Source organism: Lissotriton helveticus, chromosome 7 (genome assembly GCF_964261635.1).
Source record: "Lissotriton helveticus chromosome 7, aLisHel1.1, whole genome shotgun sequence".
Classification (NCBI taxonomy): Eukaryota; Metazoa; Chordata; class Amphibia; order Caudata; family Salamandridae; genus Lissotriton; species Lissotriton helveticus.
Genome location: NC_136068.1, coordinates 571,805,034 through 571,830,936, shown reverse-complemented (window position 1 = coordinate 571,830,936; position 25,903 = coordinate 571,805,034). Strand labels below are relative to the sequence as shown.

The window sequence follows — 25,903 nt, the reverse complement described above, 5'->3', positions numbered from 1 at the left end:
ACCCACGGGGACAACTCGGACACATGGACGCTAATAACCTGGAATGTCCGAGGTCTTAACGACCACAGAAAGGTTCGAAAGGTATTGCAAGGTCTTGCACGGCATGGTGTTGATATCACACTATTACAGGAGACGCACCTACACTCTGTTAAAGGGGCCTGGTGGGGAACACTCATGCTGCTGAGTTCACATCACACGCCAGGGGGGTGCTCACGTGAGTCAACCCGAAGACACACATCAAGATGACGTCTTTAGTAAATGACGGTGAGGGACGATATACCACCACGAGGTGTTGTGGTAAGGGCATGGATGTCTGTGTGGTGAACACCTACGGCCCCAATTATGACAACCCTGACTTCTACTCGGACTTAGGGGCAAAGGTTGAGAAGTACTTAAGAGGGGACGTGCTTTGGGGGGGGGGGGTTTTGGGGGGGACTAACATGACTAGACAACCACACCTAGACAGATCGGACGGTCCTGACCGCCGTCCCTCGGCCTCAGCTAGAGCTCTAGAATCTCGAATGGTTCGTCTGGATATGCGGGACTTATGGAGACACCTGCACCCCACGCAAGGAGGTTACATGCACTATTCAGCCCCACATAAGATACACACCAGGATAGACTACTGGCTACGACACAACTTACTCGAATGGTACACGCTTGCTCTATTTAACCGCGTACATATTCAGACCGCTCCCCTATACTGTTGACGGTGGCAGTTCCAGCGATGCGCATCCCGCCATTTGCCTGGCGCTTCCCTCCGTACTCGCTGCTGGATGCCTCCTTCAAGGAGGAGCTGGCGGTGGCCATTGAGACATTTTTTGAAGCCAACGTAGGCTCAGTAGATTCATTTCAGACTGTATGGGAGGCTTTCAAGGTGTATGTTATAGGGGTCACTATTTCGAAATATGCGGGAGTTCTCAAATCGATTAGGGGCAGGCTGCGTACCTTGGAATCCAAACTGGAGGAGTTGGAGCGGAAACAAGTCCACGATAGTAGTGAGGCACTGGCCCAGGAGATAGCCCACACGCTATGTGAATACAATGAGAAGGCAGACTCTGAGATCAAGTATCTAGGTAAATATGCAATTGCCAGTGTATGGGGAGGGGGATCGCCCTGGCACGGTTCTCGCGCAGCTGGCTACACGCCAACGGGACAGAACGTCGACCCCCGTTATGAGGTCACCCACAACGGAAGAGTTGCTCCCTGCTGAGCAGGTGTTTTCGGGAGTATTATACGAAACTTTATGCCTCGAGAGGCCCTGTACCTGAGGAGCGCATACTAGTGGGTAGAGCTCTCCTGGTTGTTAACGAGAAACGAGAGTTCCTGGCACGGCCTATAGAGCGGGAAGAAATAGTATGGGCATTACCGGCATTGAAGGGTGGCGGCACCCCGGGCAGTGACGGCCTATCTGCTGCCTTTTACAAAGCCTATTCGGATCTATTGATACCACACCTCCTTTCCCTCTGCGAGGACATGGCTGAGACTGGCACGATGCCGCCCACTCTACGCGAGGCCATATTAGATGCAATTCTCAAACCTGATAAGGACCCGGGAGACTGTGCCTCCTATCGTCCTCTATCATTGCTCAACGTTGACGCGAAGATACTTGCGAAACTAATCGCCAACTGCCTCGCCCCCATGGTAACTTCGCTGGTGGCCCTGGGACAGGCCGGCTTTGTCCCGACCCGAAACCTTACGTGTAATCTCCGGACAGTCTTCGCGGTGTTCCAACACACACGCCCTGAGGTCCCCACGGTAGCGGTCTTCCTTAACATGGAGAAGGCCTTCGACTCCGTCGAGTGGCCTTTCCTTCGACATGTTCGGAGTCGCATGGGGGTGGGTGAGCCGTTTCTGCCGTTACTGGCTACGCTGTACACCTCCCCGTCTGCCAGCATACACATAGGTTCTCTCACCATGGACCCCATTCAGATCAGTAGAGGCACGAGGCAGGGATGCCCCCTCTCCCCGATATTATACACGTTGGTCGCCGAGCCCCTCGCCTGCACCTTGCGCGAATATCACGACCATAGAGGAATTCGATTCCCCATCTATAACCTGATCATGTCTACGTACGCCGACAACACCCTTCTATATGTCAGGGACCCGGAGATGCAACTGCTGGCTGTACTCCACGAGGTGGTCTTGTTTAGCTCGCTGTTGGGGATCCACGTTAACTGGAAGAAGTCCCTAATGTTCCCGCGCACGCCAGCCACGCGGCCCTTTGAGCCGTACTATCCTATCCAGTCGTCCACGGACGCAGTTCGGTACTTGGGGATTCGTCTCCACACGGACTCGGAAGTTGTCCTACGTGAGAATTATGGGGTGGCGGTCTCGAATCTCGAGGAGGATGTGGAGAGCTGGGTAGCTCTTCAAATATCGCTGCTGGGGCGAATCTCCCTAATGAAAATGGTTGTCCTCTCACGCTTATTGTTTTTATTCAGCAACATCCCTATGGTTCTATCGCAACACTTTTTCCAGCAGTCACAATTGTTAATGGTGCGCCTAGCCAGGGCCAGGAAGCAGCCCCGAGTAGCATGGAAAATATTAGTGCGTCCACATGAGGCGGGAGGGCTGGGAGCCCCGGATTTGGAGCTTTATTATCGCGCAGCCTAATGTGCACACACTTACCACTGGATTCATGGACCAGTGAACATTCCACATATCCATATCGAGTCAATAGTGGCGGATCCGACGCCCTTGCCGGCACTGTTATCCAGACTGCCAGATCGCAGAACAGGTCTCCTTGATTCTCTAAACGTTGTCACTCATGCCTGGCACCACATGATGGATATTCAGGCGTGTAGTCTCCTATACGCCCCTAATGCACCTGCGGCTTGGTGTGCATGGTTGCCACCATGTAGGGATAAAGGGGTAGTAGAGGCGCTGAAGGGGCTGCAGATCAATACTATGGGAGACCTTTTTTCTGGGGGGTGTGCCCGGATTTGGAGTGAGATCGAGACAGATGACATTACACACTCCCTTCTATCACGCTTTCAGTTCCACAGAGTGCGCTGATCGCTCTTAAAGGCCCACTAGAGGATGATATGGAGGAACCTGCGATAGCGACAGCCTTTGACTACATCGTCAACGCTAGGGCCCCTTCTAAACTAATCACCAATCTATATCGCATTGCCCTCTGAGAAGACAGCGGAATGTGCCAAACCACGATTGTCGTGGCAGGCTGACTTGCGAATTGACGTGGGGGAGGAGATGTGGCAGTATTGCTGCACGAGTACGAGAAGAATATCTCTGAACGGCCGACACAGGCTGCAGCACTTTAAATATCTCAACAGGGTATACTACACCCCTGAAAGACTACATAGATATGGCCTACAGGACAGTGCTAACTGTGAGAAATGTGGGGTTCTACTCGCCGATTTTATACATGTCGCATGGTCTTGCCTGGATGTCCTTGCCTTTTGGCACTCAGTGTACCAAGAAGTTAACGAGATCACACACCTCAAATTGACTCCCGACCCACTGTTCGCCATACTGGGATACTCCAAGCCCCTCCACCCCATGCATAGGAGACTAGTAGATATGTCTTTCCTTATTGCCAAACGGTGTATTGCACGTACCTGGATGCGAGGCCCGGTCCCCACATTAGCACAGTGGACTAGGGAACTGACTTTTTGCTGCACGCAGACTGAACTGTATAGCGACCTGCTCCCACCACGCAATAGGCCTAAAAACTATTGGTATGTGTGCTAGACATTAAAGTACCTTTGCTAGGTCAGGATGGCCACAAGAGCGGTTCTCTTCCAATCACATAGTTTTTTTTGGGGAGTTTTATATAGCGCGAACTAGAACCGAACCGAATCAGTTATCAGAGCGCTTTACATAGCACCAGTTACGTTACATGAGGACACACTTTCATTTTTTAGGCACAGTTATCTTTGTTTGTGCACCAGAGACCAGTAAGCTCTCGAAAATTGTAGAAAATCTAGAGGGATCCTAGCCGCTCCCTATTTCATACTTGCTCAGACATCACTTCTACAGGTGCACATAGGATTAAATTATTACGCAATGTATGACCCAATCAAGATACAAAGTGGATAATGCAAAAAGTTGAACTGCTAGTGTCGAACAGCGGGTCCCAGGAGTAAGCAAGCCGCTGCCTGGTGCTTCTATTCGGAATGGCAAAGCGATAAATTACATCCACTGTCTCATCACACTGCTCCCAGTCGCTGAAAACTCACTTGAGCATGGAGCCACAGCGCCTGTTCCATGACGAAGAGTGTCCCCTGTTGGTTGTCACATAAAAGGAAGAGGAAGCCTCTAAACAAAAAAGCCTGTGCAGCTCTGTTGTAAGTGACTGATCATCCTCTCCACAACATGTCCTTTGAAGCCGCTGTACATTAAATGCACAGACAGAATCAGAGAAGAAACGAAGTCAGGAGAATAAGCTCTTCTGTAAAACGTGAAGTCACATTTCCAACTTATTCTTTTACTTCAAAAACCCGTTCCAAATGGATCTGGATGAACCAAACAGTGGCGCCAAGAAAAAGGCGGAGAAAGCTAACAAAAGACAAACAAATACAGTCAATGCACTTGCTCCCTTCAATGAAAGAGAAGCTGCGAAGTGCTGATGTTTTCATGGCTCGGTCCCACGTCATCACATTACTGTCAGCTATCGCCCATCTGTGCCCAGGGAGTTAGAGAGATGGTTATCTCCGTACAACTGACACTCACGTCTCTTATCCCTTTATGTACGCAATGACAGCTGAGAAGAACAAGAGCGGCCCGTCGTGGGACGGACAGAAGATGTGCATGTGGGGACTGCCTTTACTGGCGGCAAAAAAAAAAAGTCCACAGAGTATCATGCTGCCAGTAAAGGGGCCAAAACCCGTGTGCACATCTTCTGTCTCGTTTGTCTCCCCGCGTGCATGCCGGAATCATATCTATTCCAAAAGTCCGCTCATCAGCATGCTTTGTAACCTAAATTCGTGTTGAAAACGCCCTCTACCTACACGTGTGCTCTCACAAACACACAAATAAAATTCTACTTCTGATATAAAGGTTGTCTATCATAATACACTATACCTTTCAAAGTGCACTGTTTACGTCCCTTCGGCTGCTCATAGACAGACCCACAGCTCGCACCTGGTGCTGACTTCTGAAGCTGGAAGGCGTCTTTGCAGGTTTACACACTTTCTGCACAATAGAGCTAGCCCCTGTCCCCCTGTAACCTACACCGTTCCTAGACCAGAGTAAAGGGGTTGAAGACCCAAGACTGCAGACCACCGTGAGGTTCCATGCGCTCACGTGCGGTTGTTTTGGTTGTCGACGCCAACCTATGACTCCCCATAGAGTCTTGGTTTAATTATTTACTTGTTTTGCAATGCGCTCCCATGCGACGGACTGGACTGTCGCCTCGAGGCACCTGTTGGAAAAATACCCATGGTTAAGTGTGTGGTAAATTGCAAGGCATTTGAATGTGTGGGAGTCAGTGGGGAGGTGAATGTACCCATAAAACGAAAAACGTTTGCTCTTCAGGAGAGAGGGTGCCTACCCCGTAAACATATGTATGTATTTAAAAGGCTCCTTTCTTCAGCACTGCGTTACCACGCATGTGCGCCCGGGAAATCCTGCGTCCCACACTGAAGGGAGGCCGCGCCAGTCACTGCGCACCGACAAATAGATATTATTGGGTAAGGAATTATGACATTCTTAAGGAAAGGATACCCGGTAACACGTCCCTTGCACGCATTTAAAGGTCCCTTTCTTCAGCCATGCTTTACAATGTAGGTGTGACTGTGTTAGTATGTGTGCTTATTTGTTATAGTGTATGCCAACAATGTGCGTGTGGCCGTGTTAGTATAAGTGTTTATTTTTTGTGCATGGCGTGTTCCCATGTACTGCACTAGTGTGTGTTTGTCTTGGTATGGGTTTGTGTCCATATGTCTGAGTGTATATTACTCTGTGAGTCCATTTATTTCTTTGTGCGTGTGGTATGCGTCCGGTGTGCCTCCATGTTTGGTTATTTGCGTGTGCCTGCGTCAGTGCAGGCGGGTGCTCGGTTGTCTGTGCGAGTGCGATGTACGCCCGTTTAAGTAGCTTAGTGTTTATGTGTGTGCTTGTGGCCAGTCGTTGGGACAGAAGATGTGCACGCGGGGCCTGCCTTCACTGGAGGCGAAAAAATAAGTCCACAGAGTATCACGCCGCCAGTAAAGGGGAAAATACCTGCGTGCACATCTTCTGTCTCGTTTGTCTCCCCGCGGGCACGCTGGAATCGTATCGATTCCAAAAGGCCTCTCATGGCATGGCACAGCAGCGCATGCGCTGCTTTCGCTATTTGGCCTTGTAAATGTTTATGTGGCGGATTGGAGGGTGCAGGGGGGGGGGCAGCAACATAAAAGACAGCGGGAGGAGAGCGGGGTGGGAAGCAACACCAGCGAGGAGCAGGGGAGGAAGGAAGGAGCTGCAATACAACAGAGCTGTAGGCGGGTGGAGGGGCAAGCAACATAAGGTGTGTGGTAGGGAGGGTGGGGCAAGAGGACGGTCAGTGAAAGGAAGCACCTAAGTGACAGACCATGGGTAAGGGGCTGCAGACTATAAAGTCCCAGGACGAAGTAGGAGGTGCTGACCAACAAGAAGTAAGGAAACAAGAAAGACTTTGAAGCTGTACTACGTTGGAAGGCAGGAGCCCCCTCATCACTGAAGGCATGGTCCCAATCTATGCTGAACTGGGCCAAGACAAAGGCAGTTTCACTAGTCAGAGAGGATACACTAGGCCTGCGTAAATATGCCATCTCCCTAGCTTGGAACACAATATTGTTGGAGCTTCAAGTGATGACAAACTCGGATGACCCACCCCTAACAATAGCCAATAATGGTGCTGAACCATGCAATGAAAACAGATGGTTTGGAAAATGTGGTGTACACTCTACACTTCTGACCAGTAGGTGATAACCATATGATGATATATATAGCATATGGACGTAGAACTGTGTTATTGGTAATATGACTGATATTGTACATTTCCCCCCTACCCACTTCAGCTCCCCAGCTCTTTTTCCCCGGTTTCTTCACTGGTTGGTAGATTCAAATGTTCCATGTAATTGTGTTTGATCGAAGTTAGATTAAAGCGACATAGCTGTCAAGAGCCCTCTGATATATATGAGGGAATCCTATGTATATGCATACTATGATTGCAATGCGCTTCCGTAAGGAAAAGCTAACAAGTTTGGAGTTACACCATTTATCTGCTTTATTATGCCTCAAGATGGTATGGGACATGGATATAGATTGCTATATGTGCAAATGCTGCAATAATGTTTGACATTGATTTAGGAAACTACCTACTGTCCCAATTGAAAATGTATCTGCCTGTCGAAGGTATCATGTAAGCAAAACTTTAACAGAACAAAAAAAAATACTTTTTAAGCCAACCAATGGTAAATATTGGGCGAGACTGCCCGTTTTTTTCCTTTTTAGTTGTTTAAAAAAAAAAGATATTGCTGACAGCGCAAAGTGGTTTGAGACCTTGAAGAAAGAGTAATGATACACAAGAAATGATACACTGACATGTAGCTGAAAGCTACATAAAACAAAACAAAAATTGCTGCACATATTAACAGTTGAAGGATACAAGTCAACCAATCAGAAACATGATAAAGAATGAATGCTTAGAAGTTAGAGGTGGGACACAAGAATAGAGAGGATAGCCAAAGAAGAAATGCTTAGAAGAAGGACAAACAAGAATAGGGAGGAAAGCCATCAAATCTGGAGCATGGAAATGGAATAGACAAGAAAGCCATCTTAACACGAGTAACAGGCTGAACCATAGTACTTAGTGTATATTGTATTGTAGACCATATGCTAAAGCTGAAAGTAGATAAAGGCCTACAAATAACTAGCATAAACAAAACATTTTGTTACTAGAGAACGCAGGAGTTAAACTACTACAGCATTCTATTTTCTTAGTGGACTTCGGCAGGTAGATCTGTCAACATGGTGCTTTCGTTTAAAGCGAGGGGTTGCAAGAAAACTCCCATGACTGAAACATCAACCATGGCCTTTAAAAACAAAGGTCAAATTATTGAAACTCATGGATCTAAGGGTTTAGATTTCACTACTGAATATATAAAACGTGCAAGGGAACCACACAAATCCTTGGTGTCGAGGAAGTCCTAAAAATAAAAACAAATGCATCCAGGAAGGATAGCTTTAAAGCTCCTCCAAAACTCTATACAGGCCATTCAGAGAAAATAAAGTTGGGATCCTTTTGAAACACTGGACTGGAGAAAATGACAGCTGGGGTTTTCATTCAGAGCTAAAAAGCTGTTGCACATATCCATTAGATCAAGTAACTAACATTTGGTCACCCTCTCCCCCACCAAAAAACCACACACTGCTTTGAGCTTACATGACTTTATCGTGATTATCAATCTAACTTTTACACCATGAATGTTTGAAATCTGAACAGAAACTGTTGAACAGAAAAAAAGTTGCTCAAATTTGCAAGACACTAGTGCAAGTTCACATGCATACACCATAGCCTTGCAGTGCATCATGTTCATTACATGCCCAAAACCCTCAGAAACAACCATCCACACCAAATTCTACAATATGGCCTAAACTAAACTAGAATTTTCACAGAAAATCCAATTTCTAAATTAACTTATGCCATTTTTACAAAGGGGTGGACAAAAGTTACCCCAAATAAATATTTTTACCCCAAGCAGTACCTTATGAATCTAAAAGTACAACGCAAATGATTATGAACAGGGGGCAATTTCAAATTATACAACTATATCTGCCACGCATCCGCTACACTCATCTCAACTTTGGTGTAATGTTGAAGCTGACAAGCTACAACAATCAAACTTTTTCCTATACCCTCCCTCCAAGAGCACTCATGTACCAAACCAGTAAAATTTTTAAAAGCAGCTAAGAGTCATTGCTATCCAGTTCATAGATGCCTAGCAAATGAGATTTTGGGGACTCAATCGATCTGGAGGTTGGTCACTCAGACTGAGACTGAACCCACGTTCCTCATCTCATATACTTGTGAGGGAATTACAGTGGATGATCAGGGTCCTACCAGCTGTTGTGGCCTTTGCTGCACCTAGACTCGTCCGCAGTAGCGCACACTATCCAGAGTCATCAGCACAAGCCACAACTCAGTAAAACAAGAAGCCTAATGTGCAGCCTTGCCACGGCTGCAGCCCAGTCCACACGCTTCTTGGACTATGTTACATAGCCCCGGGCCCGCAGGACAGCTTCAGTGGTCTGCCCCATGGCTCAGCTGCAGTGGCCCAATTGAAGCCCAGGGTCAGCTGCAGCAGTCAACACAACGGACTGGGTCAGAAGCTTTTTTAAAGCATCACCTTAAAGCAAGTTCTACTATACATAATAAATGTCTTTTCTAGTTTTTCGATTCTCTTCACTGCCCTCAGAGGACTCCCAGCACTGCAGCCTGCAGTCTTTGAAGCAGGACCCTCTGGTCTGAGGCAGCCTGCACCAATCTGGAGAGGCAGCGCCCCCTAGCCATGGGCTGATGACTGCTGTGAAACAAGAAACGCAGGCAGCGGTGCTGAAGACGCTGGTTCTGATAGTGCTCGCAAAAACAGTATACAGATGGCAGGCTCCTCAGCTGCAAGAGTTCACAGACAACGTCCTCAAGCAGTGACTGCAATTCTGGCAGCAGGTACTGGCCAGCTGCTGAGAGGGCACCACCCAGCACGGAGGTCTCGAAGCCTTGTCCAGGTAATGCCTGTCGCACCCCCTCCAGAGCAAGGCAAGGGTCTCCTTTCTGGCAGCCATGAAGAAAGTGCATTAGGACGCCAAAAACAGGTAAGGATATTCCACAAATGGGTACGATGTCCTGGCGAGATTCCAGATACTCCCCTCCCAGCATAGCCTGAAAAACGTCTGAACAAGACAGCAGTTGCTGACGCACCGCCCCTACCATCCTCCCACAGTCCAGACGAAACTGCAGATCTGTCAGACCGCCCTCCACCAGACGCTGATATGGACAGGCCACACGTAAGGTTGAGTCTGAGCTATCCTCCTCCAATCGAGCTCGTTTTACAGTTGGTCTGGGCAACAGTAAAACGGGAGGGGGTAGTTTCCTCTCTAGGGGCTCGGAAACTGGTGACAAGGTGGCCATAAGGGTAACAAGACAGTCAGCTGCAGTGAAGATGAAGAGTGGATCAGAGCTAGTCACTAGCTTGTCTAGGATTAGAGCAAGACCACCACCGTCCAGAAGCAGCTTACGCATCAGAGACTCCTTCCTAAGGAAAAAGAAGCAGACATTAGAATAGAGAACAATGGAGATTGCAGCCACATTAGGCCAGTACTTGCACAATTCAAACAAAAAGAACCTCTGCTGCAGAGGAAACAAACCAGTAGCCCCCTTCCTCCTAAATGTACTCAAAGGAGAGGTTAGAACTGGGGGTCTCTAGTTGGGAGAGGTAGGTACCTTTAACCACATGGGGACCCTTGCTTCTAGTCAGGGAAAGGGGATTACACTCCTGGATAACCCCTGCTCACCCCTTGGTAGCTTGGCACGAGCAGACAGGCTCATCTCAGAGGCAGTGTGTTGAGCATTACATATAGTAATACAGTGAAAACACTACAAATGGACAACACAAAGGTTTTATAAAAATAAGTATTCTTTATATAGACTAAACACAAAACCACAAAAATCCACAATACCGTACTCAAAATAGACCTAAAGATGGTGGAAGTAACTTAGTTCAAGTTGATGATAAATGCGACGCGTTTCTCACAACAGTACATTGGGTGCATAACACAAAACAAACAAAAGGTCCACAGGGAGAGTGATGCATTGGTTCCTTGATCCAGGGGAGTCGATGCTTGCGCAGAGTAGGGGATGAGTCTGTTCCTTACAGGAGAGGAGGTGATGCGTTGATTCTCGTACTGTGTCCCGGTTGCGATGCGGCAAGATGGCGCCTCAATGCGACAATCCGGTGCGATGCGATAAGATGGCGCCCTTGATGCGATGAGACGACGTGAAGACTATGCGTGCACACCAGACGGCCGTGCGGCGAACTCTAACTTTGGAGCCGCGGCAGGCCCTGCGACTTGCTTCTCAGGTGATGCGGCGGCGACCCTTGTGGTGGAGACACGCTTCTCCGGTGATGCTGCGGCAAACAGCTGCGACGAAGACACCCTTCTTTGGTGATGCGGCAGCAGCCTCCCGCTTCTCCGGAGATGCGACGGCATCAGCTGCGACGGCGACACGCTTCTTCTCGTTGTCTCTCTTCCAGCTCCCAGCGACACGCAGGCTTCTGCAGACAGAATTCCCAGCAAGGAAATTCAGGGGGGAGCTGATGGCGAAGTCTTGTAGCCCCGAGACTTCAGCAGGAGGCAAGCACAAGTTCAAGCCCTCGGAGAAATATTCTGCAACATGATGAAAGTTCCTTAAAAGTTCCTTCTCCTTTCCTTGGCAATGAAAACACCACTGCAGGCCAACCCAGCAAACCACACACTGGCAGAGGGGCAGTCCAAACTCCTGCAGATGCCTTGGTTCTTCTCCTTGGTAAAGGTTTGTCTTGTTGTTCCAGAAGTGATCTAAAGTCCTGGGTCGGGCCCCAATATTTATACTGCAAAATTCTTTGTCCTCTGAACGCAGAGGGTCTTGTACCTAGTTCAAACCAGTTCTGGGTGCATTATGCCAGTGCGCACCTTCTTCTTTTATCAGGGTGGGCCAGGGTCCTCAGACACAACACATGAGGTGGAGCCAGCATTGTGGAAGGCAGGCACATGCCTATTCAGGCCCAGGTGCTACTCCTCCCACCACTCTATATGCAAATAGGCCTATTTGGCCCTGTTCTGACTCACCCTGTCTCCTGGAGCCTCCCCAGCCCCGGTCACTCACAAACCAGACATGCAATACACAAGCTAGCAGAGGCAGGCTGGATGGTTCGGTAAGAAAATACCCACTTTCTAAAAGTGGTATTTTCAAACACAATGTTAAAACCAACTTTACTAAAAGATGTATTTTATCATCCCGAGTTCAGGCATACTAAATTTGAATTTCTAACATGTTCCCTGGGTCAGTTAGGATTATAGGATGTTATAATCAAACTGCCCAATCTGGCCTATGAGGACAGGTAGCCTTGCAATAATGAAAAACGAAAATGGCTGTAATTCATTATCAGGACATGCCACACACATCAGGGCATGTCCTACATCTTACATACAATGCACCCTGCCCTTGGGCCTACTTTAGGAGTGTCTGATATGTAGAAAAGGGAAAGTTCCGGGACTGGCAAGTGTGTGCACTTGCTAAGTCGACATGGCAGCCCCAGGCTGCACACAGGCTCTGCAATGGCAGTTCTGGGTTACACTTTACAAGCTGCTTCTGTGGGTGGCACAATCAGTGCTGCAAGCCCACTAGCAGCATTTGACTAGCAGGCCCTGGGCACACATGGTGCACTGTACTAAGGTCTGACAAGTAAATCAAGTAAGCCAATCATGGAGTCACTAATCAATACATCAATTTAACAGAGAGCATATGCACTTTAGCACTGATCAGCAGTGGTAAAGTGCCCAGAGTCATAAAACAGCCAACAACAGGTCACAATAAATACAAGAGGAAGGCAAAAAGTTCAGGGATTGCCCTGCAAAAAGGGCCAAGCCCAACAGGATACCACACAAATGCTCAACCAACCCACGCAAAGCTGAGCACCATGATCTGATAACTCAGGCAAGCCTGTGACACACAATCATCCATCCTCACAAAGAAGCAGCTGATGCTCTGCTGACCAAACTACAAATACAGGCAGCATTCTCAGTCGACAACAGTGACCAGTAAAATGTGCCAAGCAAACCAAAACTACCAGTTAAACTAGTTTGGTCAACAAACCAATAAAATATGTTCAGCCAATAACAGGAAAGGCAAGAGGGACCTCATCTCATACTCCGATTGATAGACAATAAGAGGGGGGGGGGGGGGGGGGGGGGGGAGGTGTGTGTGTGTATATATATATATATATATATATATATCCTGAATTCCGTTTTACCACAAGCTCGCGCAGCTCGCACAGCCAGCAAGTAGACTCCGGACACGGACCTCGAGGTACTTCACAGATTTTATTTGGCAGAAAGAGTCACAGACGTTTCGGCTCAGCGGAGCCTTGATCACATATATAGGTCGCAGAGAGGCACAAACCTACCGATGGCTAGGAGGATGCGGATTGCTAAAAGGGAAACAGTCTATTACTGGAGAAGAGGGCTCCACCCAATACTGAATGGGCTAGTGGCGTGGTTTAGTGTGCAAAACTGAAGAATTTGCATATAAAGCTACAGGGTACCCCAAAAAGCACCAAAACAAATCTGGGGGCTATGCAGGAGCTATTATCAAGACCCGAACCCAGGTATTAAATAAATTATCCAAGTAGAGTAAAAGTAAAATGCAATATTGTTCATTGATCTGTCGAACTATATAATTGACGAACAAAACTGCATGTAATATTTGCTATTGCATGAACTAAACTGTTAAAAAACACAGATTTACTAAATGGTATGCTACTACGCACAGATACTTCTTTAGCTTGCATTTCCATAAAACTCCTCTAGAGAAGTTCCACTTCTTGTAGTAATCTAGGATACAGACCACAACTGGAGGCACAACAACAGTCTTAAGGAACCTGCTATCAAGTAGAAGATAGGAGGAGCACAGGACTCAAGTTTTCAAGGACAAAAAGCAGAAGCAAAAATTCTTGATTTACATGAAAGAACAGTTCAAACAGAGAGCCTTGATGATTAGATATCTATGTAAAACCTGCACTGTGCGAGGTTCACCAAAACAACAGGACTGCATCTCTTAAATCCCAAAAAAACTCCTAAGGTTGTCCGATAGCCTCAACAGCAGCCAAACTGACCATGCAAGAACTAAGTCTTTCCAGAAACGGTTAGCTTACTCTATGCTTTCTAGCTTTTACATTTCATATCTATTTGTGAATGAAAAAAAAAGTACAGAACAAAGTTTTCTGCAAGATAGCTGCCACTCGTCTACAATAATTTTCTGCCTCATTTGAGTTAATTAAAACTTCATATATTTATTTGAAAATTAAAGACACCACTGACAAACTACGAGTCTACACTGCTCCAAGCATAACCTTATTAACACCTATGCCCTCTGTGCCAATACACTGTCAGCTTGCTTTTGCTATTGCTTCTAGCATATCTGTAATATTTGGACCAATCTTCTATCATTTGGCCACACTGGAATTTCACTAAGATTACAACTCACCTCTCACATGGTACTCTTCAGTGAAATCGACTCCACCAGTCTTATTTCTATCCTATTCAAATCTCACAATTCCTTCTTTAATCCTGGACTAGTCCTATTGGCATTGAAAGAGCAGTGGTGCCTTGGATCCAGAAGTTAAGTCAAGTGGATCCTGAAAACGCACTTAACCACAGACTGCTCTATTACCAATAACTGCATCATTTATGAACAAGCATTAAAAATGCAATAGGTCTCACCTTTCATTAAGTTAAAGCCATTTGCTTTGCTATGCAATATCGTTAGCAAAGCAAATGGCTTGAACTTAATCAAAGGCGAGACGAAGCTATGTACAACAAGCACAACATAAAGTGGCTGCCTGTGCTGGAGGAAGATGCTTAAGTTAAGAGACTTGGCCCGCGCACTCTTTAATTCAATCCCTCACCTCGGTTTCTCACAAGCATGAACCAGTGCTGCAGGTATTCACCAAATGTATTACTAAGCCTTGTTAACCATTTCCTATTGGGATATAAATGGACTTTTAAAGACCTGTGAAATCCTCTGATGATGTTGAGATAAGACCGGACACACTGCCCATGGAGCGCACAGCAGTTCGTGTCTGTGTGTGGTTTTTTCCCCTGTCCAGGCTGAGACACAAGGGGGATGGGCTGCTAAAGCCTGCTACAGGTATATATCATACTCACTAAATGGCAGAGAGCCAGAGACAGGAGCAGTCGGGGTCATGGAGGAGCAAGGACAATACATTGGGTTGAAATAATGAACTGCAGGGAGAGGAAAAGGGATTGGGAGGAGGACGGGCAGCGTGGCATGTGAATTACAGCACATTAGCCATGAACATTTGAAATCGATGAGAGGTATGTGAATCAGCATCAAGGTAAAATAGCACAACACAATCAATGATACACAGTAAATGGAGAATGGTAATGGTGTGGAGGTGCAGATAATTTTGAATATGCCAAGTGTGCCATTAAGCAAGGTGTCTGGTAGACGTAGTAACAAACATCTGTTTAAGCCCCCAGTGCGTTTATTTATGGAGGGTGGGCAGAGGACTAACACAAAGCGGGAGAGCAACAAATACAAGCATTTGCAATGCAATAGGTCTCGCAGTTATGAGAAATTGAGCTATTGGCATTGTAAATGGCTATGCCTTTTATTTTGGTTTATAAAACAAATAAAAGATATTGTCATTTACAATGGCAATAGCTTAACCGCATGCGTGCGGCGGCTTTTCCCGCTGTGTGCGGCATTTTTTAAATTACCGCGATACATCCGCGTACGGCAGGTAACACGGATGGCGAGCTGAGCTCGTCATCAGCATGGAAGGGGTTAAACTCGCATAAATGCGAGACTAATTGCATTGCAAATGGTTGTTTAAGACGATGCTGTCGCTTTCAAAACCAGCAGCAGAGACAAGGCTGTTGAGCCCTTTTAACTCTTGTCACTGAGTGAAAAGCTGCACTACAAGGAAAACAACTGCTATGTTTGCCATTTGATTGAAAGCGCCTCGCATGGGGGATGTGTACATGTGACCAGAAAATAATGCACCGGTTGTCTTATTAACAAGTTTACATGTAATACATTGCTGGTCAAACCGCGAAAATAAGCAAAAGTACGCAACCAAAATGTGTGCTGTCATGTTAAGTTAAATAAATGCCCCATAAAATACTACAAGTATTGTATAAACAAACAAATGTAGCCGTGTGTGCTTCCACAAAAAGATTTTTTCATATGCAAGGACAAAGTATGCATAGATTAGTTAAATGGAGTCTAATGCGAAGACGGAAAGAAATGTGTGAAGGCAGAGAAGTTAATTAAAGGCTCAAATAAATAGTAAAAGTATCGGAGAAACAAAGAAATTTAGACAGGAGATCTCCCGCAAAAAGATGCATTTAAATGCATTGGCTAAAGTTCGGAAACATTTGTTATATGGAGTCAGTTGCCAGCAAGTGAGTGCAGACAGGGAAACTTAATTAAAGGCCAATGAAAAAAATAAAGTATTCGAGAAACAGAGAAATGTAGATGGGAGGACACAGTTTACTGCAGCCCAAAAGTTTCAGGGTGCTTCAATCCGGCAATCTGCGGAGTACAGAGCTGGCTATCGTGATCCAGTACAATGTGTAAATATAACAAGCATTTACAATGCAATGGTTTTGCCTTTGTTAAAGTTAGAGCTATTGGCATTGCAAATAACAATGACTCTTATTTTTGTTTTTAAAACATAAATAAAAGGCATTGTCATTTACAATGCCAATAGCTTAAACTTGTGCAAATGCTTGTTTTTCGAAGTCACCGCTCCCAATTGATCCTCATTTTAATGTCTGACCCTGTACAAAGATGGGAAAATCACCTAAAGCCAGTATTTTTCCCCTTTATAGTTACATACTAAAACACTCGTTTTTAAAAAAAGGAGCACTTTAAAGGTGTTGTAGAGGTTCTCTAAGGACCCCTGACTGAAAATTAAAGTAAACAAACTGAGAAAAAAAAAATCTTTCGGCCATCGACATGGAGAAAGCAATTCGAGGAGCGTTGTCCATGGCCTCTTCTGCTTGACTGGGAGGGCCAAAGTCATGTTTTTTTTTTAGGGAGGGGGGGGGGGGGGCTGCCTCTCCCTCTCCCCCTCCCAATCCAGTTTCTGAATCTACCTAAACTGAGGGAGAAGGCAGAGAGAAAAAGTCTGTACAGCAACGTATAGAAGGCGAGAGGAAGAGACAGGGAGAGTGAAAAAGAATAACAGAGAGAAACTTTAACAGACAGACGAGTCTTCAATATATTAAGAAAGAACTCACTAGAGTAGATAGGTTGGCAAGGAGCTGAGACACCCCTCCCTTCGCGGCTGCAAGTCCGGGGCTGATTCATGGAAAAGGGCACTCACCCACGAGTCTCTGTTCCGCATTTTACATGTCTCCATCTCATGTGAGGGAAAGGGGTGTGAGGAAATATGGGAACCCCCTCCTCCCACCACCTGTGTGCCCTGCACTCGGACACTAGCTGAGGCCTAGAGGGCATAGCCCCAAGGCACACTAAAGATGGACAGCAGCTGTACAGACACATTCCACTGAAGGCACCCAGCTCCCCAGGGTGCCCTGCAGTCAGACATCAGCAGAGGCCCCTTGCCAGGACGTGTCCCTCAGTCAGACATCAGCTGAGTCCCTACAATAGCGCCTGTCTCCCCAGGGTGTCCTCCAGTGAAGACATCAGTCGAGAGAGCAGTCTGGCTACGTGGAGCTACCCTGCAGCCAGACATCTGCTCGGTCCATAAGGAAGCGCCTCCCACTGTGAACTGCAGCCCGACTTCAGCAGAGCTCCGGCGGGAGAGTCCTGCGGTCAGACTCCGGCGCGCCCCCAAGAGACGACCCTCGCCCCGTCTAACAGAGAGGGGTTCCTACCTGAAGGCTGTCTCTTCCGGCTCAGCCTGCTGACAGCTCGAGTGAACATGGTGGGGGCCGGGCTCGGTCCTCCGAGGTGTCCGACGGGCAGGGGTCAGAGGTGTGCCCGAGCCATAGCAGCTGGCTCCGATGAGGTGCGGGCAGTGGAGGGAGCGCTCGCGTGGGTGTGCCCTGTGCGCCCTGCCGCGCGTGCCAGGCTTCCTGCAGCCCTCGCTCCTCCTCACGAGCACCCACCCGAGGCGGCCTCAGCAGAGTCTCACTCAGACTGCACCTCCGCTCTGAGGCACCCACTGACTTCCTGTGGTGAGCGGAATGCACGAGGCTGATGTTTGCAGTGAATCACAGGAGGAGCTACAGTCAGCATGGAGCAGACTCGCACAAGCTGAGCCATGCAGAGGCATTCACAGAGATGGGGACCGCACACAACCGCAAGGCACGCACAGAGACACTTTAACACACTGGCATTCATAAAGCACACAGAAAGAAACAATGCCTCACAGAAGCAGGCACAGAGAAAAGAACTACCAAGTCAAAGAAACAAGGGAAAAGGCGAAAGAAAATGAAACAAACATGAAAACAGAAAGAACAAGCGGGAGGGGGCGGGAAAGGGGGGTGGAGAGACGCAGAAGTGCCGGCAATGCCGGACCAGATTCGGGGGCGTTCCCGGCTTTCGGCTGATGTCGCGTGACGTCGGCAAAAGCCAAAGAATCTCGGGAACGCCCCCGAATCTGGTCCGGCATTGACGGACAGGCCCCTCGTCCAATGGCTAGGCTCCATTTATGGAGCCAGCCAATGAATGACGAGGGCCGACCCAAAGCCACACTACAGTTCTCATCAGGATTTCGCCTGCGCGAAAAAGATGCGCAGAGCGCATCTTTTCGCCAGGCAAAACCTAAAAAATGATGACCTCTGCAGGCAAGCTGGGGGGGGGGGGGGTGACTAACTAGCTGGGGAGAGACGGCCACGTGTTTTTGGCTGGGGGGTGTCCGCGCTAGCAAACAAACGCTGGCCTCTGATGCACTCGAGTGAGTGCAGCCCGCTGCTCGCTCCCGAGCTCCCTAGGACAGGGGAGAGAGAAGGCGGGACATGCACCCGCCTTTAGCCAATTGTATGCTGTCTTTCTTAGAAAGACGCATGCAAAGGCCAAAAGCGTGTGGTCAGAGTTGAAATGCACACTAGAAGCCTTGCAGAGCACCGCATGCGAGCTGGCTCAGGCGAGACCTGAAAATGGCTACACTGGAATCTGAACACGCATTTACAATGCAATAGGTCCCGCAATTGTGAGAGTTTGAGCTATTGGCATTGTAATAGCAATGCCTTTGAACAGTGTCCAGGAAGTGGTAAAGAGACAGAGTAGTGCTGTCTCTTCCCCAACACAAAAGTTGTAAAAAAACGATTTTGCCTTTCTGTGATTACTGTCTTTGCCTGTGGTTGTTACAGTTTAAAATTGTAGTCGTAACCTGCCTGTGATTGCATATTTTATCACCCGTTTTGTGTTTTAAACTTGTGGTTTTCCCTGCCCATGATTGCTTCCATTTAACATGTTGAATTGTGGGATTTGCAGTCCAAAATCTGTAGACTATCCCCCTCATTCCTGTTGACAAATTGTTTTCCTTCCAAATTTCTCCTCTGCTCTGTGCTAAGACCTGTATATTAAAACAGTGCACCCCCAGTCACCATTTTGTGTTCACAAGCCAGTGAAACCAGCCCCCCCCCTGCCTCCCCCATCAGAGTGTGCTTCTGTGAGGTGTTTAAACTGTGTTTACTAGGGACAGGGCACTTCGTTTTTTTGGCCAGGAGAGGGAGTAAAGTTTTATTCAAACAGTATTGTTAGATTTCAAGTTAGTGAAGCTTTACCTGCAGACGTTCAAAGTGTGGATTGAGCCGGTCTGTCTCCTAGGAGATTCTGAACAGGAGAAGCAGCTTCCAACTCCCTGGCCAGCAAACCTTGTCTGAGGTTGCCAGGACCTTATATGGTCTGCTAGTGGTTGGTACATGTGTACACGGATTGGTGGTTGTATCTGGTGTTTCTATTGGATTCGTGTTAGTGTCCTCATTGGTTGGGTATTTGAGGGTTCTGATTGGTTTCTGGGTCTGTGATTCAATCAATGTAGGGTTGGGGCTAGGGTTAGGATTTCTATTGGGGATAGGGTTAGGATTTCTATTAGAAGTAGGGACTAGGGCTTTCTATGTTATTGGTTGTTGGGAGTAGGGTGAGACTAGGGCTAGGGTTAGACCTTTAATTGGAAGTAGTGATTAGGGCTTCTAGTGTGATTGGTTGCAGGACTAGTTGTGGGACTAAGAGTAGGGTTAGGCATTCTATTGGAAGTAGGGACTAGGGCTTCCTGTACCTTTGGTTGCTTGGACTTGGGTTGGGACTACTGGTAGGGCTAGGGCCTCTATTGGGCGTCGAGATCAGGGTTTTCGGACTAGGGCTAAGATTGGCTGTAAGTTCCTGGTCTATTGGTTCTAGATTTTAGGGCTAGTGTTGTGATTGGATAGTGTTAGGGCTAGGGTCCCATTGGCTGAAGGGGTCACCTGATTACTAGGGCTATAAAGGGCCAGGGTTAAGGCGTCTTAGCCCGGGCGTCGAGGCTAAGGGCGGAAAGGACAAGGGCTGCTGCCCGAGCCTGTTTGAGACCGACCAGGAAATGCTGCCCATTTTCCCATTTAGCAATACCCAGCACACACCATCCACATCCATAAACTTAAGGTACTTATGGATCTATATATTTATCACTTTCTTCTAATTTAGCATTTCCAATGCACTACCCTATTTCTCAGCCTATACATCTATCAATAAATTCTCTACATCCACTCATTCATCCCAAACCCCATACCACTACTATGATCCCCAAAATAACCCTTTCTTGACTCTGCTACACTACCCCTCCTTGTATCATCTGACACCTCTTTCTACTATACCTATCCCCCAAAACAAACCTTTCTAAACTCTTCCCTCTAACTCCTCCCCTCCACAACTCATTTTTACTCATCCAAAAGCCTCCTCCTACTGCTAAGACCTAAAAACAAAAAAAAAGAAAATCCTTCACTCTTTTATCCCTCCACTATCGTTTTCTATCAAAATTAACAGACTAACATGTTCACTTCTCAAATTCCATATTCAACTATACCTATTCACCACTAATCCTTTATGGGTTCCGGAGTGGTGTGCTTTAACACCCCATCAAGGGTAACAAGTGCTATATGAATGCAAACCTTTCTTCCCCTTTTCTCCCTCCGCTATCCTTCTCACTCCAAATAACTGACTAATATCCACCATTGAGATCTTTCATATTTCACCACTAATCCTTTATTGGCTTCCGGAGTATCGTGCTTCAACACCCCATCAGGGGTAACAAGCGCTATATAAATACAAACCTTTTTTCCTCCTCTATCCTTCTGCTATCATTCCAAATCCAAATAACTGGCTAACCTATCCACCACTTAAAATGTACCGGCATGTTTCACTATACTAATTCAACACTAATCCTCTATGGGTCCCAGAGTAGCGTGCTACTCGCCGAAAAAGCACTTGGACGCCTCTTATGGGGTAGTAAGCGCTATATAAAAAGGCAATTACAGTACAATTTACAATGCCAATAGCTTAAACTCTCGCAAATGCGAGACCTATTGCATTGCAAATGCTTGTTTAGGCTGGATGTGGTTTTCAGTGCAGGCACTGTGAAAGAGGATGCACAGGAGTGGGGCCACATGTTTTTTTGGGCTCTCTAGACAGTTTGTCAAGGAATGTATTGAGGCATCCTATACATATGATGTTAAGCCAGCCCAGGTATGGCATCACTGTGAAGATCAACACAATTATCCGGATTTTTTGCAGGAATGTAAATTAATTGCAATAAGGGGCATACTGGGGCATGTGCATACCTCATAATAATTGTAAAAAATGTGCCCGGGGGAGAATGCGGGGGCTCCTGCGGTGAGGGGAGGGCTCACTGGAGGCTATCCTTGCTTGAGAGGTGTCACAGGGGGGATGATCCGGGTATTGCTGGGGTCGGCGTAGCATAGAACACAGTCTCTTCTCTCTCCGCAGTGACCAAAACTCTCAGGTGCGGTGTCACTGGTGTGAGAGGGCATCAGTTCACTGCATTGTGGGCAGCAAAGGGTCACTACAGTGCAGTGAAGGCCCCTCGCTGTGTGGCACTGATGCAACGGTAGGCGCACCCAGTGTGCTGCAGTACGAGACAGCATCCTGTACGCTGTGACTGCAGTAAAAGCATCACTGAAGTAAAGTCCACGGTCTTAGTGTTGGTCATAAAGAATTCTTCTTACCAGCACTTACCTGGACTAGATGCCTGGACTACGATTGGAAATGTGCATCCCTGGTTTCTTTGTGGGTAACAAAATGATAACAAGCATTTGCAATGCAATAGCAATTAGTTTTGTTTTTAAAACATAACTAAAAGGCATTGTCATTTACAATGCCAATAGCTTAAACTCGCGTAAATGCGAGACCTATTGCATTGCAAATGCTTGTTCCTCCAGCACTCAAACGGTCTAGCTCTCCCAGGTTATTTGCGCCAGTCTGTCAGGAGGAACTTGTGGCCGAGGTACACTTAAATAGTTCAGTGCAAGTTGCTACACAGAACCCACCATCCACACTCCCATCCTCTTATCTTAACAAATTATTCTACTGGCTTTCAGAGGTATTTATGCTTCACTGCTGGGCGGAAAGTAATTAGCAGTCCTCGCACTTATCCCACCAAGTTCACACAGTCGGTCCTAGTCTTAAACCGGCATTCGGCCAGAGAACTTACGCATCCCGAGGCTACACGCAACCTTTGCCACCATTTCAGAAGCACTGCACGTTTTCAGTTTCAACCTCCATAATGTTGACACATTATCGCTCGCTACCCTAATACAGATAAATCGCTATTAGTCTTTCAAAGAGGTGTACCATTGAACAGAGAAATTACAAGTATAGCAACCTGTGGTGTCCCCGCCCCTGTAGACGCACTCAATATGCAAAACAAGAAAGCAGCCATTGAAAATTTGCTTTTCACCCGTTTTTATTCAAATGTATGCCCTGAAAAAGAGAAAGGAGTAGATTCATTTTTAAAGTATCTTTAAAATGTTTTTTTCATTAAAATGAAAGTTAAATCATATATAAAGTATTCAATTAATATTTACTAAAAGTATAATATTTTCAGTTTCCTCTATTACTGTGGAAGACAATGTCAATAAAATGTTCAGACTGTAACAGGCTAGCAGCTTAGCCTCAATTCTTTGGATTCTGACCGGAAATAAACTACCTCTTCAATATGGCTGTCTGCAATTACATACGTCCACCCCTTGTTTCAGATATGAACACCATGAACACTGTAAATAATCAGATGGTTTTTGAATGGGAGGCACACGGACGGTGTGGCAGATGAGGGTATTGCTTGGTTACCGCCAAGAAGACAGAATTGAAGACCAGCGAATTTGCTCAGAGGCAGTGCCAGTGAGATGTGGAAAGGACAGCACAGCCCGTGAGGTGCAGATGCTTCTACACACTACACAGAGCAGCGGCAGGTCCCACTGAAAATGGGGTATGTAAATGTATTCTTAAATGTACTGTTCTTTCGCACAACCGGGGTTATGCAAAATGTAGGGGTGGGTAAAACAGCCTTTCGTAGTGGTTTATTTCCCTCTGATATATACAAAGTCTTTTAGAATAAGCCCATATTAAACTGAAACAAGCTTAGAGCTGGCACTGGAGCGGATTATAGACTCCGAGGGCTGAAACGAGACGCTTGCAAGGCGCGTAGACTAGGAAAGTGAAAGCGCGCCATGCTAAAACGACGGGAGCCGTAAACGTGCACATCGCATGTCCGGCTGTGCGTGCACAGCTCCTGTCCCTCTTCAGAAGCAAAACCCACAACAATAGGTCTCGCCAAGTCGAGCAGCGCATGCAATGCATCGCTAAACGAGACCTAAAAACCAGTTGTTTCCAGACAATCTGCCTTATATGTATTCAATACCCTAAGGAACTCTTGTTTCTCTGCCTTTCTTTTTATGCTCCTATTGTAATAAAATGTGCTACTATATTTGAAATATTAGCATATGGATCAGCCAGTAGGAAGGTCTGTTGCTCTAATTTGCGCATACCGCAAGATTCCTCCCAAGAACCATGCTCTCAGATTTCGATCTCTGGAGTGTAAACCACAACCGTGAGTTGCTTTCATATTCCTGAGCATTACACACATGTGGGAGAAAATGCCATGGTTTCTGGTTGCCCTGAGATCATTCATGTGGGCATTCAGTCTTGTTAGTGAGTACTATCTTCCCTATTTATTGTTCGCGATACATACCATCTGTGTCAATAGTCCACTGCAAATCTCAAGGTCTGCTCTCTTTGAAACAATGGAGCAGATGTACAGTTTACAAACTGGTAGAGCAGATATGGTAATCCATAAATAATGGAACTGCTGAACATTTCCACAGAAAAACACCCACTGTAGGAACATTTCCTACATTTAGGCGGTCTTCTTCGAAGACCACCAAAAAGATGGTTTTGGATGTGTCCATAGTAATTAGAATTCCAAAATGACCACAATAGGTTGCATTCAATTCAATTGCAAGTGCTACTAAATCAGTGGTATGACTCTAGATTTGCATCTTGTTCTGTTTGGGGGAATTTGACTCCCATTTCCTTCAGGTAGACTAGGTTTTACTTTTCTCAGGACAGAGGACAAACACCATAGAAACGAGTCTGGGAGGCAGCCTTGACTTCACTCATTTAAAAATGTATATATTCTCACCCAACTATTATTCTGTTAAAGATTTAAACTTCTACAAGCTTATGGACGTTTAGAACCATACCTGGTCCAGGTTTACTTTTTTATGCAGGCACTCCTTAACATAGTTTCTCTAAACGTTGGATTAGAGTAACTTGGAGGTACAGAGCTGGATTTTTTTTTAGTACAAAAATTAAGCCAACCAGAAGGGAGATTCCTTAAGAATTACTTTGGCAACAGGTGATTTCTGACGATTTATTTACTTTTCACACATTAATTTTGCTGTAAAAAATGATTTCCCGGACCCTTGTGAATATGAAACTGCTTGAAGACTTTCTTTAAGCTACTGCAAACATTTGCTGGCTTTTTTTCCAAATAGGTAAAATATTGTTCTATGATATTTTTATTGTGTTGCTCAATTGCAAAGCAATTACTGAAGGTGAAATGAATACACTACCAAGCTACTGCGGTTTCCTTTTGAAATTAACAGATCTACTACAACTTGCCCCCGGCCCGCCATCTACCACACTTAAATTCGAAATAACCCTTGCACAGTAGCCCACACTACCTGGGCATTTGAACAATGCATGCTATGCCCATCAAAGGCTTGAAGGAACTATAAGCACTTTATATCTTTTTTATATCCTTGGTTATTTGAAATGTGATGGTGCGCTTAGGATATGAATATAACCTAGGAGTCTAGGCATACGTTATAACACGTTTTTAGCATCGGTTTGACCGTTACAATATGGCGGCCAGCAACAATGTTTACAGTGTGTCCTCTATCTAGGTCAATGGCAAACGTGTAACAGTTATAAAGCGCTAATGGCCGCGGTGCCTACCGTGCAACAATTGACGAAGGAAAAACGCCGAAACGAGTCTTGATGTGCTGACGGTTTTCTAAATAAAATATATGTTGAAAACCACCCCCGTGAGTGCTGCGGTCTTTTAACAGGTTTATGACCTGCTGGATGTTTGGAGCTGCATATTGTTGACGGGTACACCCCCCGTTACGCAGGCACCCATTCTAGAGTGCGGCAGGCTGGTGTTTTGGAAGCGAATATATATACATATCAACACATTTAGGGGTTCCCATTTGAAGAAGACCACTGGAAGACAGTACTTCACTTGCTTTAATTGGCGGCATGCTGACAACCAACTGGCACAGGATAGCACATCCAAAATTTGAAGAATGCCAAACGCGTTTCGGGAATAACAAATCCCTTCCTCAGCGGCATGTTGGTTTACCAAAGTGAAAAGCGCTACTGCTGAAAGTCAGTTCAATTTAAACCACCCGCCCCAATGGGCGTGGCCGAACACACGGCCTTCTGGATGGTGTAGTTTCTTTTTAGTATTACCCATGTGGGCGCGCTGTTCAAAAGTCAATTTAAAACCTCAATTATAGTCCCAGGTGGATAGAAGTGCGACCTGTCAGTTAATTGTCCTGCTTTGAAGTCGCCAATGTGACTGAAACGCCGCCACCCCGTTTGGTGCCGTTTCAACTTCCATCCTTACGCTACAACATCGGGTTGATGTTGGCTTGGACCCGC

General features: G+C 46.4%; 1 protein-coding gene across 1 annotated transcript in view; it reads right to left on the bottom strand.

Moving 5' to 3' along the window:
* Positions 1–8,360: 8,360 nt before the first annotated feature.
* ARMC5 (armadillo repeat containing 5) overlaps positions 8,361–25,903 on the bottom strand; it is a 34,114-nt gene continuing 16,571 nt past the window's right edge. Inside the window, exon 7 of the mRNA XM_078652689.1 lies at positions 8,361–10,241. Within this exon, the coding sequence (XP_078508815.1) occupies positions 9,401–10,241 (841 nt within the window). The 3' untranslated portion in view covers positions 8,361–9,400. The remainder of the gene's footprint in view (positions 10,242–25,903) is intronic.